Consider the following 18,347-nt stretch of genomic DNA (forward strand, 5'->3'; position numbering starts at 1 on the left):
CGCCTTTATACAATTTTTTTTCGTGTTGAAAATACTTTTAATTTACCTTGTTATAGCACAAGTTTTTTCAGGGGGGTAAGAGCCGCCGGAAAGAATATTTAAAACCACCCCTAGTGTATAAAAATTAGAAAATCGTCAAAATGAACGCCTTTATACAATTTTTTTCGAGTTGAAAATACTTTTAATTTACCTGGTTACAGATCAAGTTTTTTCAGTGGGGTAAGAGCCGCCGGAAAGAATATTTAAAACCACCCCTAGTGTATCAAAATTAGAAAATCGTCAAAAGAAACGCCTTTATACAGTTTTTTTCGAGTTGAAAATACTTTTAATTTAACTTTTTATAGAACAAAATTTTTTTCAGGGGGGTAAGAGCCGCCGGAAAAAATATTTAAAACCACCCCTAGTGTATCAAATTCAGAAAATCGTCAAAATGAACACCTTCATACAATTTTTTTCGAGTTGAAAATACTTTTAATTTACCTTGTTATAGCACAATTTTTTTCAGGGGGGTAAGAGCCGCCGGAAAGAATATTTAAAACCACCCCTAGTGTATCAAAATTAGAAAATCGTCAAAAGGAACGCCTTTATACAGTTTTTTTTCGAGTTACAAATACTTTTAATTCATCTTGTTATAGAACAAGTTTTTTCAGGGGGGCAAGAGCCGCCGGAAAGAATATTTAAAACCACCCCTAGTGTATCAAAATTAGAAAATAGTCAAAAGGAACGCCTTTATAGTTTTTTTCGAGTTAAAAATACTTTTAATTTACGTTGTTATAGAACAAGTTTTTTCAGGGGAGTAAGAGCCGCCGGGAAGAATATTTAAAACCACCCCTAGTGTATCAAAATCAGAAAATCGTCAAAATGAACGCCTTTATACATTTTTTTTTTCGAGTTAAAAATACTTTTAATTTACCTTGTTATAGAAGAATTTTCTTCAGGGGGGTAAGAGCCGCTGGAAAGAATATTTAAAACCACCCCTAGTGTATCAAAATTAGAAAATCGTCAAAAGAACAATCTATACAGTTTTTTTCGAGTTAAAAATGCTTTTAATTTACGTTGTTATAGAACAAGTTTTTTTAGGGGGGTAAGAGCCGCCGGAAAGAATATTTAAAACCACCCCTAATGTATCAAAATCAGAAAATCATTCAAATGAACGCCTTTATACAGTTTTTTTTCGAGTTAAAAATACTTTTAATTTACCTTGTTATAGAACAAGTTTTTTTAGGGGGGCAAGAGCCGCCGGAAAAAATATTTAAAAACAACCCTTGTGTATAAAGGCGGTCATTTCGACAATTTTCTGATTTTCATACACTAGGGGTGGTTTTAAATATTCTTTCCGGCGGCTCTTACCCCCCTGAAATACTTGTGCTATAACAAGGTAAATTAACACTATCTTTTATTGGATAAAAAAGTGTTTAAAGGCGGTCATTCGGCACATTCTCTGTTGCCCCTATCTGCATTACATTTTAGGGTGTTTTACCCTTAAAAAATTTTTTTTTTAGATTATTTCGTATAATACTCATTTTTATGCTTAGCTGAACTAATTCCGCTAGGCTAATTTCAGAAAAAAAAATATTTATTTTTTTTCATTTTGTTCATTTGAACGTTCGGAACTTCAGGTACATCTGTGACAATACTTAATCAAGGAGACAATTCAGAATATGAAGACGCATGTAAGTACTGCCATTTAAAAGAGATCTTTTTGATAAAGTTTTATTCAAGGATTCCAAATGCTAAGAATAAATAGCCGAGCGCGAAGCGCGAGATTCAATAGACGCTCGCCGTCGGCGCGCTCAAACTTGCGAGCGAAGCGAGCCGCGCGCAATCAGAATGTGCCCGCGAAGCGGGCAGATCAAGGAATTTTACAAGGAAGTGCATTATCCGTGCGTCTGTTGAGGGAAAAATTATTTGTTTTTTTTTGTCATGTCAGTCTTTTTAAGTGGGAACCTAATGATAATTACATTAACACTCATACTTAGTTCATACATTATATGAATTTTTAAACAATATTAATAATCATATGTATTAATTCGGCATTTTTCGACAAAAAAATGTTTTGTTTTTTCAATGCCAGTCCTTTCAGTTTAAGTTTCTTATTACTTGCATTCTTTTAATAAGGCAAATGCTTCAGGATAATGCATTTGTTTATCCAATTTGCGTATATAGAAATATAAAATTTATCAACTAATTATGAATTTGTCGGAAATTATCATGATTTCGCAATTAGAAAGACTGACATCGAAAAAGAAAAGAATTTTTCCGTCGGCAGATACCCCAATGACAATTTTTTTGCTGATAAATGGCGGAATAATGCATTTTTTAAAATAAATTAGTTTTAAAAACTCATAAGAATAATCAACAAATTATGAATTTTTCCAAAATTATCATAAAGTTCCTAATTAAAAAAAATGGCATCGAAAAAAAACGATTTTTCTTTCGAAAAATGCCTGATTAATGTATTTGTTTATAATATTAACAATAATAATCTCAAGAAGAAATTGCCATATCATTATATTGTTTTTATCCAAATCTTTTACAATATAACTTTAAAAAACGTAAAATCATGGTAATATCGTAAAAAAACATTCTTTGAAAAAATAATCTGTTTATAAATTTTGTTTTGTTTATTATACAATATTATAAATGTCTTTAACTAATGTTACTCTATAAAACTTTGCCGCTTTCAACATTTTTCATGTTATTGACGATCACCGGAAATGTAAAATAGAAAAAATTGTCATTTTTTCGTCATATTTGTTTATTTATAAAAAATTGAATGCATAATTTAAAAATAAAGCTCGACAAATCTCTTAGAAATCTTATAAGCTTTTCTTCAAATTTTTGTTCTCCAAATCGGTCACTATTCAATTCAGTTCTATACCTATTTCTGAATTATCTTCAATTTTTTTGAAATGTTTAAGGGTATTTTTCAAGATTCCGAGAAATTTTTCATGCATTTTAATCATTTGAAGGGATTTTTTTAGATTTTAGGGTACTTTTGAAACTTCTAAGGTGTTTTCAAGAGTTTTTAGAGACCGTACAGCAATTTTACAGAAATTTATTGTGAATTTTACTTACGCGCCAAAGAAACCTGTTGAGTGAAAATCGAACCTAGCCAACAATTTGTTTTAAAGTCAGGGAGTTTTATTGTTTAGTGAAAAGTCAGAGACTTAAAAAAAATATTGCAAAAGTTAGGGAATTTTTATAACTTTCAGAAACTGTCACGCAGAATAAGTTTGTAATTTTTCAATTTCAACTTCTTTTATTTCGCTTATAAAAGATTCAAGGTTAAAAATAATACAAGTTAAAAATTTTGATTTCTACTTATCAATGGCCAGTTAAAAACATTCAACTGTTTTGGAGATCTCGAAATTATTAGGGAAGTTAAACTTCCAAAGAATTTTCAAGCGTATTCAGTAATTTGAATGAGTTTTTAAGGGTTTGAAGTATGTTTGGCATTTTAAAAGATTTCAAGAGATTTCCGAGGTTTTAATTATTATGGTAAGGAATTTATTTTAAGTTTTTGTTTAATTCATTCTGCGGTCCTTTAAACTCACCTTGATTTCTTGGGCATTTCATAACATTCTTTATAATTCCGTTGAATTTTTCTGAACTTATTTCCAGCTTACTGAATTCAATTAATTTTTTCATAATAGGCAGGGGAAATGAAAAACTGGTCAGGGAAAAATGACAGAAAAATAAAGGAATTTTAAAAATTAAGTATTGCGGCCACCCTTCACTTTCTTAATTATTCTGTTTAACAACAATGCATTTGAAAAACACGTGGACCACTCTCCAGTCGTTTTGAAAATAAATCTGCTGTAATTTGAACTGCAAAGTCAATGTCACCAGGATAAAAATAATTATTGGCAGCCTCGTGCAAGTTTCGCGCGCACCATCGACATAATCTTTTTAAAGGTCCCATTAGTCGCATTTTGCGAATGCACATCAAGAGACGAAAAATTCTTCGTGTCAAAAAGTTTTCTCACGATTCTGCGAACTTTGCAAATGAAAGTCTTATCCTATTGCTTTCATTGTTGCCCTTTTGAAAGTTCCATCGAACATGGCGATAGGTTTGATTACGTGAAATACAAACCTCTCCAAGAGGTAAGTTCGCTGAAGATACATTTCATTGGTTGAAAAATTATCTGTTTTCTTGAAAAATCGTTTCATTTTTCATTGAAAATTATGTTTTTTAATTAGAATTTTACTATTCCATTTTTTGCTGTTAAAAATTAAATTATTTGTTCGAAAATTCATGTATTTTGATGAAAATTAGCCTTTTTTGGTATAAAATTAATCTTGGTTGAAAATTAATCCTTTTTTTCGATAAAATATCAACTGTTTGGTTGAGAGTTAAACTGTTTTGGTTGAGACTTCAACAACTTAGTGAAACATTCGTCTTTTACGTTGAATTCAAATGTTTAGTTTAGTTTAGTTGAAAATTCAACTATTTGGTTATAAATTAATTTCGTTGTTAAAGATTAAACTGATTTATAGAAAGTTTGACTGCTTTTCTAAAAAAATCATCGATTTGGTGGAAAATAAACGTTTTTGTTAAAAATTCATGTTTTTTCTTTCTAAATAAATTTTTTTGTAGAAAATGCAACTATTTTGTTTGAAATCACTATTTGTTTGCAAATCTAACTATTTGGTAAAAATAAATTTTTTTACAAAAATAATATTTCCGAGTTTAAAATTCAATTGTGTTTGTAGATAATTCATCTTTTTGGCTTCAAAATTTAACAATTTTGTTGAAGATTCATATAATTAATCTTTTTGGTAGAACATTAATCTGCTTAGTGGGAAATTAATATTTTTTTTCGAAAATTGAACAATTTTGTAGAAAATTCATTATTTTTTTTAAATTAATCTTTTTGACTGAAAATTTAACTAATTCATTTGAAGAATTCAACATTTTTTCGGAAATTAATTTATTTAGTAGAAAATGCGTTTTTGTATAGAAAATTAATTTTCTTAGTTAAACGTTTTGCTGGCGATTCATTTTTTTAAACAAAAATTAAACTATTTGTTCGAAAACTCATGTATTTTTTTGAAAATTAGTCTTATTTAGTGGAAAATATATCTTTTTGGTTGAAAATAAATTCTTTTTGGGATAAAATTGCAACTGTTTGGTTGAAAGTTAATCTGTTTTGGTTGAGGCTTCAACAATTTAGTGAATCATTCGTCTTTTTCGTTAAATTTTAATGTTTTTTGTTTTTAAATTATAATCTATTTTTGTTGAAAATTCAATTGATTTCTAGAAAGTTTGTCTTTTTTTTTAGAAATTCGTCAATTTCGTAGAAAATGAAATTATTTGGTAAAAATTAATATTTCTGTTAAAAATTAATCTTTTTGGCGTAAAAATTTAACAATTTTTTAGAAGATCCATATAATTGATCTTTTTTGGTAGAACATTAATTTGCTTGGTGGGAAGTTCATCTCTTTGTTTACAAATTAAAGTATTTTGCTATAAATTCGTATCATTTTCTATTAAAAATTAAGTTTTGAACCTAAAATTGTACGATTACATTTTTTTAATTAAAAATTAATATTTATGCTTCAACATTCAACTATTAAGTTGTAAATTAATTTTTGTTTAGAAAAATAATTTGTTTGAAAATCCATTAGTCTTGTTAAAAATAAAACTTTTTATCTGAAGATGTAGCCAGTAGATTTTTAGGTGAAATGGCATCCTTCGTAAGTTGAAGATCTAACTATTTGGTTAATAATTCTTTTTTTTTTAATATTCGACCTTTTGGGTAAAAAAAAACATATTTTTCTTGAAAATTTATCATTTCGGTTGAGTATTCAACTATTTTGTTGTGAATTCGTCTTTTGTCAACTCCACTGGTTGAATGTTCGTTATTTTTGTCTCTTGTATAAAATTAATTTATTTAACTGAAAATTTAGCGGTTCCAGATTTGGTTGAAAAATGATCTTTTTAGTTAAAAAATTATCTTTTTCGATTCAAAATAAATTTCTTTGTTAAAAATTCTTCTTGTCTTGTTTAAAGTCCACTGTTTTCTAAAATACTCGCCTTTAAGCTTTTATTTGGACAATCTTATTTTTGGGTAGAAAATTCTTCTTTGTTTAAAATTGTTCTATTTGGCTTCGAATTAAATTATTTTGTTAAAAAAAATTTTTTGGTTAAAAGTTTGGTTTTTTTTCTGAAAAGTAACTTGTCGTTTATTACAAAAATTCAAGTGTATTATTGAAGTCATATTCGTTCTTTTTCTTGAAAATTCATATTTCATGTTAAAAAAAATCATCTTTCTTAATTGAAAATTAATTTTTTTGATGAAAATTCAACTGTGTTTGAAAAAATTCGTTTGTTTGGCATAAAAATGTAACTATTTGTTTAAAGGTTTAACTATTTGGGTGCAAAATAATCTGTTTAGTTTGAGAATTCAATAATTTTGATAAAAATTGGTCTTTTTTCTATGAATTCAACGGTTTTTGATTTCAAATTAAAATCTGTTTTGGTAGAAAATTTAACTATTTGATTAAAAGTTACACTATTTGTTTGAAAATTTCATTATTTGATAGAAAATTAATTTTTGTTTAATAATCATATTTTTTAGTTGAAAATTTAACTGTTTTTAGATCATTCATCTTTTGTGCTTGAACATTAATCTGCTTGTTGTAAAATTCATGTTTTTGGTACAAAATTGGACTATTTTGATGAGAATTCGTTTTATTAATTCTACTATTCTATTCGAACTTTATTATTCTACTATTCCATTTTTATTAAAAATTGATATATTTTAGTCGAAAATACATCTATTTGGGTTAAATCTATTATCTTTATTATATGAAAATTCACCTATTTCGTTGAAAATTTATATTTCTAGTAGAAAATTCGTCTTTTTTTGATAGAAAATTAATCTTCTAGTTTAAACAATCATCTTTTTCGTTGAAAATTTTACTATTTGGTTGAATTTTGAACTCATTTCTTGAAATTTTTTTTTGAAGATTCATCATTTTAGTTGAAAATTTAATTAATTTGTTAAAAAATCAATTTTTTGTTAAAAATGATTGTTTTTATCCGAAAATTTAACTATTCCATTTTTTGTTGAAAATGTTTCCTTTATAAGTTGAAAGTTCAACTATTTTGTTGAAAATGCAATCAATTTCTAACGCTTTGGTAGATAGAAGTTTCAAGGAAGTTGAGTTAAAGTTCAAACCCTTTTATTTGTTTAAGAAGTCTCTCACTTGACTTTTACTTCTTTTTTTTTCTCCCTTCATTTTGTATATTGTTATGCCTCGGTCTGCATTTTTTTCAGAGGATAAAAGCTTTTGATGGGATCATGCCAAACTTAGTAAACTTGTTGTAAGTAGACTCATTTCCGGATTTCGTGCTCGTCGATCTCAAAAACAGAGATCGATGAAAGTCGTGATGAAAGTAAGCAAGTAAGCTTTCTGCAAATCTACTTGTAACAAGTCAGCTAAAACTTTTTCTCACTCTCTAGCATAAGCTCGTAAACTGCTTTTTTCTTGAATTTATTTTACAGAATTGACACTCTCACATATTTACCCCCTTTCTCCATTTGTAAAGAATTCTTTTTTCCCTTCCCTCAGAGCCTCGGATTATACGAATTAAAAAAAATTTGACTTTTTTCAAGAAAAAAAAGTAGTACTTAGCTTCAATATTAATCACAATGAAAGTTTTCAATAACTAAAAACCAGAAAAATGTGCGTTTTTAATTGAGAAATTTAAACTAAATTAAAACTAATTAAATAATAGAGCCCAATAAGAAGGTTTGTCTAGTTTTGTTTGAAAGTTGGTTATTTTTTGTTAAAAAATTTACTATTCAGATGAAATTTTCATTATTTTGTTGAAAATTCAACTATTTTGTCAAGTCATATTTTTCAGTTAAAAATTTAACTTTTTTTTTATAGAAAATTAATTTGTCTTGATTGAAAATAAACTTTTTTTGTTGCAAATTTGAATGCGTTTAAAAAAAATCATCTTTTTGGAATAAAAATTAAACCATTTGTTTAAAAATTCACCTATTTTGTTGAAAATTCGTCACTTTGGGTTTTAATCCTTTTTGTTCAAAATCTCTTTTTTAGTTGAAAATTAACTTTTAGATGAAAATTCAACTATCTTCTAAAAGATTCTGTTCTTTGTTTGAAATTTTAATTATTTGGTGAAAAAAGTAACTATTGTGTTAAAAATTGGCCTCTTTTTCAACTGTTGGGTTGCAAGTGTAACTATTTAGTTGACAATGAAATATTTTTTTCAAAATTCAACTTTTTGGCTTATAATTAATCTTTCTTCAAAGAAAATTCGTCTTTTTGGCTTGAAAATTTAACTATTTGACAGAATCTTAAACTATTTGCTTTAAAATTAACTTTTGTATTGAAAAGTCAACTATTTGGTAAAAATTCATGTCTTTTGCTAAATATTCTTTTCTTTCTTTAAAATTAATCTTGTTCGCTAAAAATTCACCTTTTATGGTTAAAATCCTGTTATTTTTTTTTTAAATTCAACTAGTTTGTTGAAAATTTATTTATTTTCTTAAACATTCATCTTCTTTTTTTGTTCGAAAATTTATCTATTTTCTTGAAAAAGTTTTCTTTTTGGATGTAAACTTCATATCATTGGATTGAAAATTCATGTTTTATAGTAGAATCCATCCTCTTTGGATGGAAATACATCTTAGTTGAAAACGATTTATTTGTTGAAATTTCACTTTTTCAGACTGATAGTTCAACTCCCTTGAAAAAGGTTGTAGTTTTTGTTTAATTTTTAATCGTTTTTGTTTGAAATTTATTTTTTATTGGTTGAAAATTAACTTTTTGATGAAAATCCTGTCTTCTAAAAAATTCGCCGTTTTGTATGAAAAATGAGCCATTTGTTAAAAATGTATATTTTATTGAAAATTTGACTCTTTTGATTAAAAATTCAAGTATTTGGTTGTAAACATAACTATTTGGTTGAAAAATAATTTTTTTATTAATACAACTATTTTGTTTAATCTTAATCTTCTTTGGTTGAAATATATTTATTGCTTAACTTCAAAATTCAATAATTTGGTAGAAAATTAAACTTTTGCTTTAAAATTAACTTTTATGTTGAAAACAGAACTATTTGTTCGAAAAATTATGTGTTTTGTGAAAAAATCTCCTTTTTGTAGAAAATTAATCTTGTTGATTAAAAATTCATTTTTGTATAGGCTGAAAATTCAGGTATTTTAATAAAAATTCAAATATTTTGTTGAAAATTTAATTATTTTGTTGAAAATTTATTTCTTTGTTGAAAATGAACTTTTTGTTGAAAATTAATCTTTTTAGGTTGAATATCAAATTAGCTTCTAAAAATGTGTCTTTTTGGTTTTAAAATTCAGCTATTTCTGTGAACATACAACAGTTTTTGGTTAAACTTGAATCTTTTCTTATTGAAAATTCGACCATTTATTTGATCACATATTTTTATTAACATATATTTTTGGTTGTAATTCGTCTTTTCTATTGAGTCCTGTTCAATTAAAAATGCATTTTTTATTGTAGAAAAATAATTTTTTTTGACCTATTGATTGAAAATTTAACTGTTTGGTGAAAAGTTCAACTGTTTGGTTGTAAATTCAACGTGTACTTACATATTAATTTTTTCGTTTGTTGGCAATTCAACTATTTGGATGAAAATTCATCATTCTCCATTGAAAAAGAACACTCTTTGTTTTAAGTTTATTTTCTTTTGATTTTAAAGTCACATTTTTTCTGTAACATTCGACTTTTTAGCTTGAAAACTTAACTCTTTAGATGAAAATTCGTCACTTTTGATAGAATTTTTTTGGTGGTTGGAAATTCAACGACACTCAACTCCCGATATAAGAACGTTTTCACGAATATCTAACTATAACGCAAACTAACGCGCTGAGGATACGGCACCTTTCTTTCGGTTCCGCGCTTCCTTTCACCTGAAATCTTAGTCATTTAAAGCATTTAATATTAAATAAAATATGGTTTTTACATTAATTCAATTCCGTGAAATTATTTGAACAGCAAGTGTAGATCTTTTTTTACCACTGAGTTTTCTCAATCTTTATACTAACAAAATAGAAATTGGAGTGGTAGCTTTGTAGAGTTCGTTCTTGATTTGAAACGATTAGAGAAGTAATAAGATTGATCTATAAGAAAAAAGAATTGAAAATGCCAGGGACTAAAAATGAAAACATGTTTGTCTGAAAATAATAAGACGTCGAGGGTGGATGTTTACTTGTAGGAAGGATCGACGAATCTGAGGGGAACGTCCTCATCTTCTACGGAGGACGATAAAACACATGCGAATCCTGTACACAGACAGTAAAATTCCAAGTTAGATAGAATAAATATTCAAAGGAAAAGTAATAAAACTTTCTTATCCGTTTATTCAAGTCACAGAGGGATAAAAGTTTTGATCAATTATCTTGATATAAGCCCCAGATCTGATTCAGAAAATCAATTGGATATAAGTTCACCTTAAATTCGAAAATTAGACAAAATTCGCCTCTTCTTACTTTCATTAAAGTAGAGTGTTTGAGTAAGGGGGGTTCTAGAAGATTCCTACTTTACCGACATTGAGGCCATTTTATGACTGAAGTGGATCGTGTCCGTGCTAAGTTCCTAGAATGTTCCCGGAGGGTCCTGATGACGTTATAAAAGAATTTTGCGCAATTGTGAGAGACGAATTAGCGTAAACAACTGCGAGGCTATTGATTATCTTACTTAAGCATTTAGCGCAAACACTTGACATATTTTGTCGATAAATTTGATTTCTTGTATTCTCTACATGACAAGTTTAAGATAAAAAACCCTCGGAGAACATTCTAGAAACTTAGCACGGAAACGAACCACTTCAGCTTTAGAATGGCCTCGGTGTTAGTAAAGTAGGGTCTTGGCATAGAAAACCCCCTTACTCATCTACTAAGTAGGATGGCCGCTGACATAAAAAAAAAATACATTCTTAGAAAATCGTGTTCACGAGATCACACATAAATTATTGTTGAAAACCTGATTGGTTGCATACTGCGTGAATGTGACTTCTAATGGCCGCTTTCAATTTGTTCTTTTGAATTGTCTGAAATTTTGTAAATCACAATTTCCAAATGAAAACTTCTATTGCTCACTTAAATAAAAAATAGTTTTGAAGATTTTAAAATATTTCCAAAATGAATCTGAAAGATTTTAAGACAATTTTTTTCAGGAATTAAAAAAATATAGGAAAACTTTATAAGATAATTCGAAGTTGTAGAAGTTTTTAAAAGATTCAAAAATAATTTAAATCTTTGAGAAAATTTCAAAAGATTTAAAACAAAATCTAAGATTTTAGAATATTTCGAAAAAGTAGAAGTTTTTAAAGAAATTTTAGAGGTTTCAAAAGGACACAAATTTTTTCTAAGACTCCTGGACAAATTTCAAATTATTTTTTTACTTTGAAAAAGATTCTTGGTAAAATTTTAAAAGGCGTTTTATTTGAAAAATGAATTAAACAAAAAAAATGAAAAATAGTTTATAACATTTCAAAATTTCAATTTTGCACGATCAAAAATTTTTCGAAAAAAGTTAAGATTTCGAACACAAAATTTAGATAAGCTTAAAAGCAATTACAAATTTTTTTTTAAGATTCCTGTGGACATTTTATGTAATTTTTTATTTTGAACAATTAATTTAAAGAGAATATTTAAAAAGACGGAAAACATTTTAAAAAGTTTTTTTAATTGTAAAAAAGAAATCCTGAAGATTTAAGGAAATTCTAGGAATAATTGGAGTCAGCGTAAAAAAATATTCCGGAATTTTGAACGTTTTGAAAAGATTAGAAATGTTTTAAAGTTTTAAAAGATGCCGTAAAACTAATAAAATCTTCTTCAAAAATTCTGCAACGCCTAAGTATCTCTTAAACTGACTGTAGGTTTTCTTAAAATTATGTAAAATCATATAAATTATAAAAATTATACTCTTGTATTTTTCTCATGAATCTGAGGGAAATTATATTTATATAACCTTAAAAAAGTAAACAAATATACTTAAAAAATATTATTGAGGTATTTGAATTTTTTATTTTTCCCTTCAAATTATAATTTGGTTGATTTTTTGTCTTTCTTGGCTGAAAAATCTTTTTGGTTTAAAATAATTTTTTTTAAATTTTTTGGTTTGGAAAATGTATATTTTTTGATAAAAATTTCTTCTATTTGGGTGAAAATGAAATTTTAGTTGAAAATTAATTTCTTTATCCGAAAATATAATAATTTTGTTGAAAATTCATCTATTTGTTCGAAAATGAACTTTTTTTGGAAAATTATATTTTAGGGTTAATAAATTAAAATGCTTTGTAGAAAATTAGTTTTTTTTTAAATCCAATCTCATTTGGTTAAAAATGCAACTTGGTTCAAAATTAATCTTCTTTTGTCGATGGTTCAACTATTTTGTTGAAAATTTCTTTTTTTGCTTGAATTTAACTGTTTTTTATTACAATTTAGAATCTGTTTTGTTGAAATATCAATTATATATCACATTTTATTAGATTTTTTGTTGAGAATTAATTATAAACTTGAAATGATTTCAAATAATTTAAACTAAGTGTGTGTTCCGACAAAATTCGACTACTCGTATCGAAATTTCGGTACTAATAGCCATGGCCTCATTTAAAACAAAATTTAGATTTCTGCAGATTCTGAAAAAATTTAAGCTCTTAAGAATTGCGAAAGGCTTGAAAAGAATAAAAACATTTTCTTATGATTGCTATAGGAAAACTGTAAATATTTTTTTATTGTGAAACATTATTGGAAATTCGAATAATTTAAAAAAAATTTAGAAGTTATGAAAAACTTTTAATAATAATTTTAAATTTGAAAAAATTTGAAATTACACGATAGTGATGACATGGGTTTATATTTTTGGAACTGAATCTGAATCTTTGAGCTCTACAATTTATAAAAGTTAAAAATCCGAAATTTTTCAATTTAAATGCATTTAATTTTAAATTGTTGAATTGGAAAGTGTTATTACTTTCCATTTGACAGGTGTAAGTCATTTAGCATTGGAATACAAAATTTCGGAATCAAAAAACTTTTAAACTTATTTAAAAAATTTTAATTTAAGAGTTCTTCCTTTGACTGCTTTAATTTGCAGATTGTTTTTTAATAATTCAAATAGAAAATTGGTTAGATTTAGAGTCACCCTGAACACATAAATTTAATAAAATGCAAAAGTTTATGACAATAATTTAACACTATTTACACTACTTTTGATCACTGAAAAATACCTTGAATTTGCTGGATGTATATAGATTTCCGATCATTCTCGAAATGTAAAAAGATCGATTGGAAAGCTACCTACGAACTTGGCACTAACACACTCTCTAGGCAATCAGGTCTGCTAGACGGTGTGACTGAAGCTTCATGCACATCAGTTCCTTTCGGAAACACACAGATAGGAACACAGTTTTTCCGGATGAGGAATGTATAGACCGAAAGTGTGGCCGGGGTCGTACAATAAAGGGTGCTCAGTTGCGAATACACATATTGAGGTCAGGAAAATTCCCTCGGAATTTTATTCAAATTTATTTTTTACTACTAAACAAATAAACAAATAGGTTAACGACACCAGTTGTGAGCCACGTAGTTTAACAGCTCTCATTTAAAATTCTAATTTTGAATAATTGAATTGCAGAATTCTAATTGGGGAAGAATCTGTACAATATAATTTAAATCCGTCAAAATTTGAGTGATTAAATTAATCAAGCATACTTTGACTGAAAAGTCAGTTATTTCGGCTGGGAAAAGAATCGGTTTACAGCTGAATCATACAATAATGTTGACTGAATCGATCAGTCAATTAAATTGACTGATTTGTATTCTATACTAAAATAGTAAAATTATTTCTAAATAAAAATTCCTAATTAGATGTCTACATTCGAACAAATAATTTAAATTAACCATAAGCGGCTGTTGACAACATTGAGAGTTACGGATCAGACCAAACAAAATTACTTATCTAATGAAGTTATTGATAATATCGATTTTATTGATTGGTGGAAAATAAATCTTCGTTCAGAATTCATCTTTTTGGTTGAATTCGACTGTTTTTTATATAAAATAAAAATATTTTTTTGTTGAAATATCAACTATTACATTTTTGTTCAGAATGTTCAGAAATGTTGAAAATTAATTTTGTTAATTGAAAGTTGAAATATTCCATTTTTTAAAATGAAAATTTGATGTTTTGGTTGAAAATTCAACTATACTTCGTTAAAAGTTGTACTACTTAGTTAAGAATTCATTTTTTTTATCATGATCCATAAATTTAGTTAATAAATTATTTCTGTGGTTTATAGTTTAACTACTTTGTTGAAAATTCGTTGTTCTTTTTTGTTTTAAAATTAATGTTTTTTAACTAAAAATTGATTTAATTTTTTTTTGAAAATTGATTTTTTTTAGTTGAAAATTCAAGTTGCCCAATTTTCAGTCTAAATGATATGTAATTGAACAATTTTGTTTTATGTATATATTTTTTATTTTGAATGCAATATCTTAAAATTATCCGATTTTTGGTTGAAGTTTTAAACAATTGAAAAATATTTTATTGTTAATTTCAAGAATTTTCAAAATGTTAGTGTTAAAAATCAAAATAGGTCAAAATTATACTATCTGACATTGCTGTCTCAGTAACTGAATAATTTTTTTAGTTTGTATTGTTATAATTTTAGTATTCTGAATTTTCATTTTGAATGCTCAATTTTCAATTTTTCCTTTATATAAGTTTGAATTTTTAATTAAGATTAAAAGGGTTGAATTTTTAAAAGTATAATTAGCAATTTGAAAATTTTTAATATTTAAACAATTTAAATTTACTTCAAGTGAGTTAAATTTTAAAGTGTTTGGTAATAATTATTTTACTGATTCAAACTTCTTTCACATAAATATTGACATCAAATACTATTAGAAATTTTAATTTTTAATTTTCATTCCATCGTAAATATGGCTGTTACGGCTGCCTGAAGTTAGCCCTGCTAAAATCTGGTTGACATGATATCTCTATTTCTAAGCTTCTGAAATAAAAAAATTCGCAATATTATTGAAGAGTAGAGTTGTAGTTATAGTCGGGACCGCAGAAATTACAATCCGAACAAAAAATAATACAAAATGGCGGATTTGAGATTTTTACAACTTTTTTACCATAAATAGTTTAAAAAAGGGTTAAATATTAGTCAATAATAATTCTGGCGATTCAAATGATAAGTTCACATGTTCAGAATAAGCTGTAATATCTTCCGCCCGATCGGTCCAGTAGTTTTTTTTAATCATCTCAACCAGGTCGAAAAACGTTGTTTCGAGAAAAACGCGTTTAAGTTTTTTTTTCTAACATACAGCGAAAAAATTAAGATTTTTTGACATGTTCCTGAACTTTTCGACCAAAATAACTAGTTTCACATCATTTCTACATATATTTAATACAAGAATTCGTCATTTTTGGAAAATCAATTTTTTGAAAAAAAGTTCCTGTACTACCCCATTAAATTTTTTTCAATCTTCCGTAGTATACATTTTTTCGTTTTTAATGATTTAAATTTAAAATTACTTTTTATTTTGAATCTTTTTTTCGAATAATTGAATTGTAATGATTTAAAACACCAAATTTTTTATTTCGAACGATGAAAATAACGTTAAACTTATTTTTTGTTCTCAGACAATTTTTTCTAATCAATTTTAATGTTAAATTTTAATTTTCTTGTGTAATAACAATTTATAATTCTAGAATTCCAGCAGTTTTGAATTTTAAACTTCAATTTATTTTTAAATTTCCAATTAACAAATTTTAATCGCTTCAAATCGAAAATTACAGTGAAACCCTTCAGTAGCCCTCCCTTCTATAGCCTTTCCGAGAATTGACGCAACGACGCAGGATGGTGTAAGAGGAGCTGCACGGGTTGCGAAGGATCTGCGGTTGTTACTCAGGCGAGCTTTCAGGCGTGAAAAGCAAAAGCGGAGCGGTCTATAATGAGTTAGTTCCCACCCATCTTCAGCCCCAAAATCGTCGCTATAGAAGAGTTTCACTGTATTTAAATTCAAAAGTATTCAATTTTTAATAATTTAATTCTGAATGTTTTAAATCCGAAATAATACAATTTTAATTCCTTTGAAGTTTCAAAAATGCATTTATCAAAATTCTGTACCGAAACGATTGACTTTTTCAAACTTTCTATTTTCTTCACTTCAAAATAAAATTGTTCAGTTATAAGCGTTTTGAATTAGAAATGATACAAATTCAACTCCCTTCCAATGAAGTGGTCGAATTTTCAAAATTTTTGTCTTTTTTCATTCCATTTGAAATGTTGTCCTTTTTAAACATTTTTATTTGACAATTTTTCATTTTAAACGTTTTCAGTTCAAAATCGTTAAATACATCTATTGTTTTACATTTTAAACGTCTTCAATTCGAAATGAAAAAATATTCATTTAATGACAATTATAATTATTGTTTCAAAAGATGTTAAAACTAAATATATAAAAAAATGTGATGGGTGGTCAAATTGTTTATATTTCTAATGTTAGTAAATAAAAACCCGGCAACATAAACGCTGGCTTGAGCACGTATATTTTTTGCTATTGTTAAATAAAATGAACAGAACATAAAAATAAAAATTGTCTCTTTTTACGAGAAGAAGTCTGAACGACAATTATTGCATGACAAAAGCGACAGTTGACTCGCAGACGCCTATTGATTACGATAAGTGTAAATACATACAGTTGTATTTCTATATTTTGTACTCATACAGCAGCGTTTTATATTTAGCGACTCTTGCCTACGATACACAGAGCAGTTGCGTTTAATTATCTTTCTGATGGTGTAGAAAAAAGTTTGTTATTTATTAAGCAATGAAAAACAAGTAATAGGACTCAGTTATACACTTAAAAATATAGCCTCTGCAGAGTACAAAGTTCATATTACGTTTTATGATGATCAACTACACTATATGAATTTACTTGCTTTATTTCGAAAACTGCGATTATTTATAAAAATATAGTTTGCAAAATCTTGAGAATTTATTTCTTTTAAAAATGGTATTCATTCAAAAAATATAATTCATTAAAAAATTATGCTAACTTGAGAATCTCTCTATCTCTCTCTGTATCACTTTACCTCTCTATCTCTGAGGTCCGTTAAGATGACAGAACCACATTACTAAAATGGACTGAAAACCTATAGGGAGTTGAAGGCTCACTTAGGGCTAATTTAATGCCCTATTGCTAAATTTAATGATCTTTATTTAAACAAAAAAAACCAGTGGTGATGCTAGCTTAACGTTAAGCTAGCATAACCATTTATAGTAAAAACTTAATTTTTGCAAATTTCTTTGCTCTACAATTTAGGGCTCATTTAGGACTCACCTAATACCCTATGGTGAAATTTAATGTTCCGCAATTTTTCGGGACAAACTTGTGGTCATGCTAGCTTAACGTTAAGCTAGCAGGACCACGCAGAGAAAAAACGACTGAGGCATTATTTCTTTGCACAATAATTTAGGGCTCATTTAATGCCCTATTGCTAAATTTGATCGTACGCATTAAAAAAAACCCTGTGGTTCTGCTATCTTAACGATAAGTTAGCAGGACCAAACTGAGAAAAAAGCGACTTAGGAATTATTTCTTTGCACAATAATTTAGGACTCATTAACGGCTCATTTAATGCCCTATTGCTAAATTTGATGGTGCGCATTTTTTTAAATCTGTGCTTCTGCTATCTTAACGTTAAGCTAGCAGGACCACATACAGAAAGAAATTACTTGGACAATATTTCTTTGCACTACAATTTAGGGCTCTCTTAATGCCCTATTGCGAAATTTTATGCTCCGTATTTTAAAAAAACCTGTGGTTCTGCTATCTTAACGTTAAATTTGTAGGACCACACATAGAAAAAAAATGACTTGGACAATATTTCTTTGCACAATAATTTAGGGCTCACATAATGCCCTATTGCCAAATTTGATTCTACGCATTTTAAAAAAACAACCGATGGTTCTGCTATCTTAACGTGAAGCTAGCGGGACTACACATAGAAAAAACATTACTTGGACCAAATTTCTTTGCACTATAATTTAGGGCTCATTTAAGGCTCATATAATGCTCCATTGCCAAATTTGATGCTCCGCATTAAAAAAAAAACATGTCCTGCTAGAATAATGTTAAGATAGCAGAATGACAGGTCTTTCGCCAAAAATGCGTAGCATCAAATTTGGCAATAGGGCATTAAGTGAGCCCTAAATTATAGTGCAAAGAAATATTGTCCGAGTAATGTTTTTTCTATGTGTAGTCCTGCTAGCTTAACGTTCAGATAGCAGAACCGTCGGTTGTTTTTTAAAA

At 27.3% G+C, this 18,347-nt stretch overlaps 1 protein-coding gene across 4 annotated transcripts in view; it reads left to right on the forward strand.

The window, feature by feature from the left end:
• LOC117171154 (PH and SEC7 domain-containing protein 2) overlaps positions 1–18,347 on the forward strand; it is a 156,317-nt gene that overhangs the window by 61,707 nt on the left and 76,263 nt on the right. Inside the window, exon 1 of one of the 4 annotated variants that reach the window (XM_033358210.1) lies at positions 3,968–4,107. The exons of the other annotated variants lie outside the window; for them this stretch is intronic. Within the exon in view, the coding sequence (XP_033214101.1) occupies positions 4,009–4,107 (99 nt within the window). The 5' untranslated portion in view covers positions 3,968–4,008. Of the gene's footprint in view, positions 1–3,967; positions 4,108–18,347 lie in introns of those variants that run through there. 4 annotated transcript variants of the gene reach the window in all.

This window comes from Belonocnema kinseyi, chromosome 4 (assembly GCF_010883055.1).
Source record: "Belonocnema kinseyi isolate 2016_QV_RU_SX_M_011 chromosome 4, B_treatae_v1, whole genome shotgun sequence".
Classification (NCBI taxonomy): Eukaryota; Metazoa; Arthropoda; class Insecta; order Hymenoptera; family Cynipidae; genus Belonocnema; species Belonocnema kinseyi.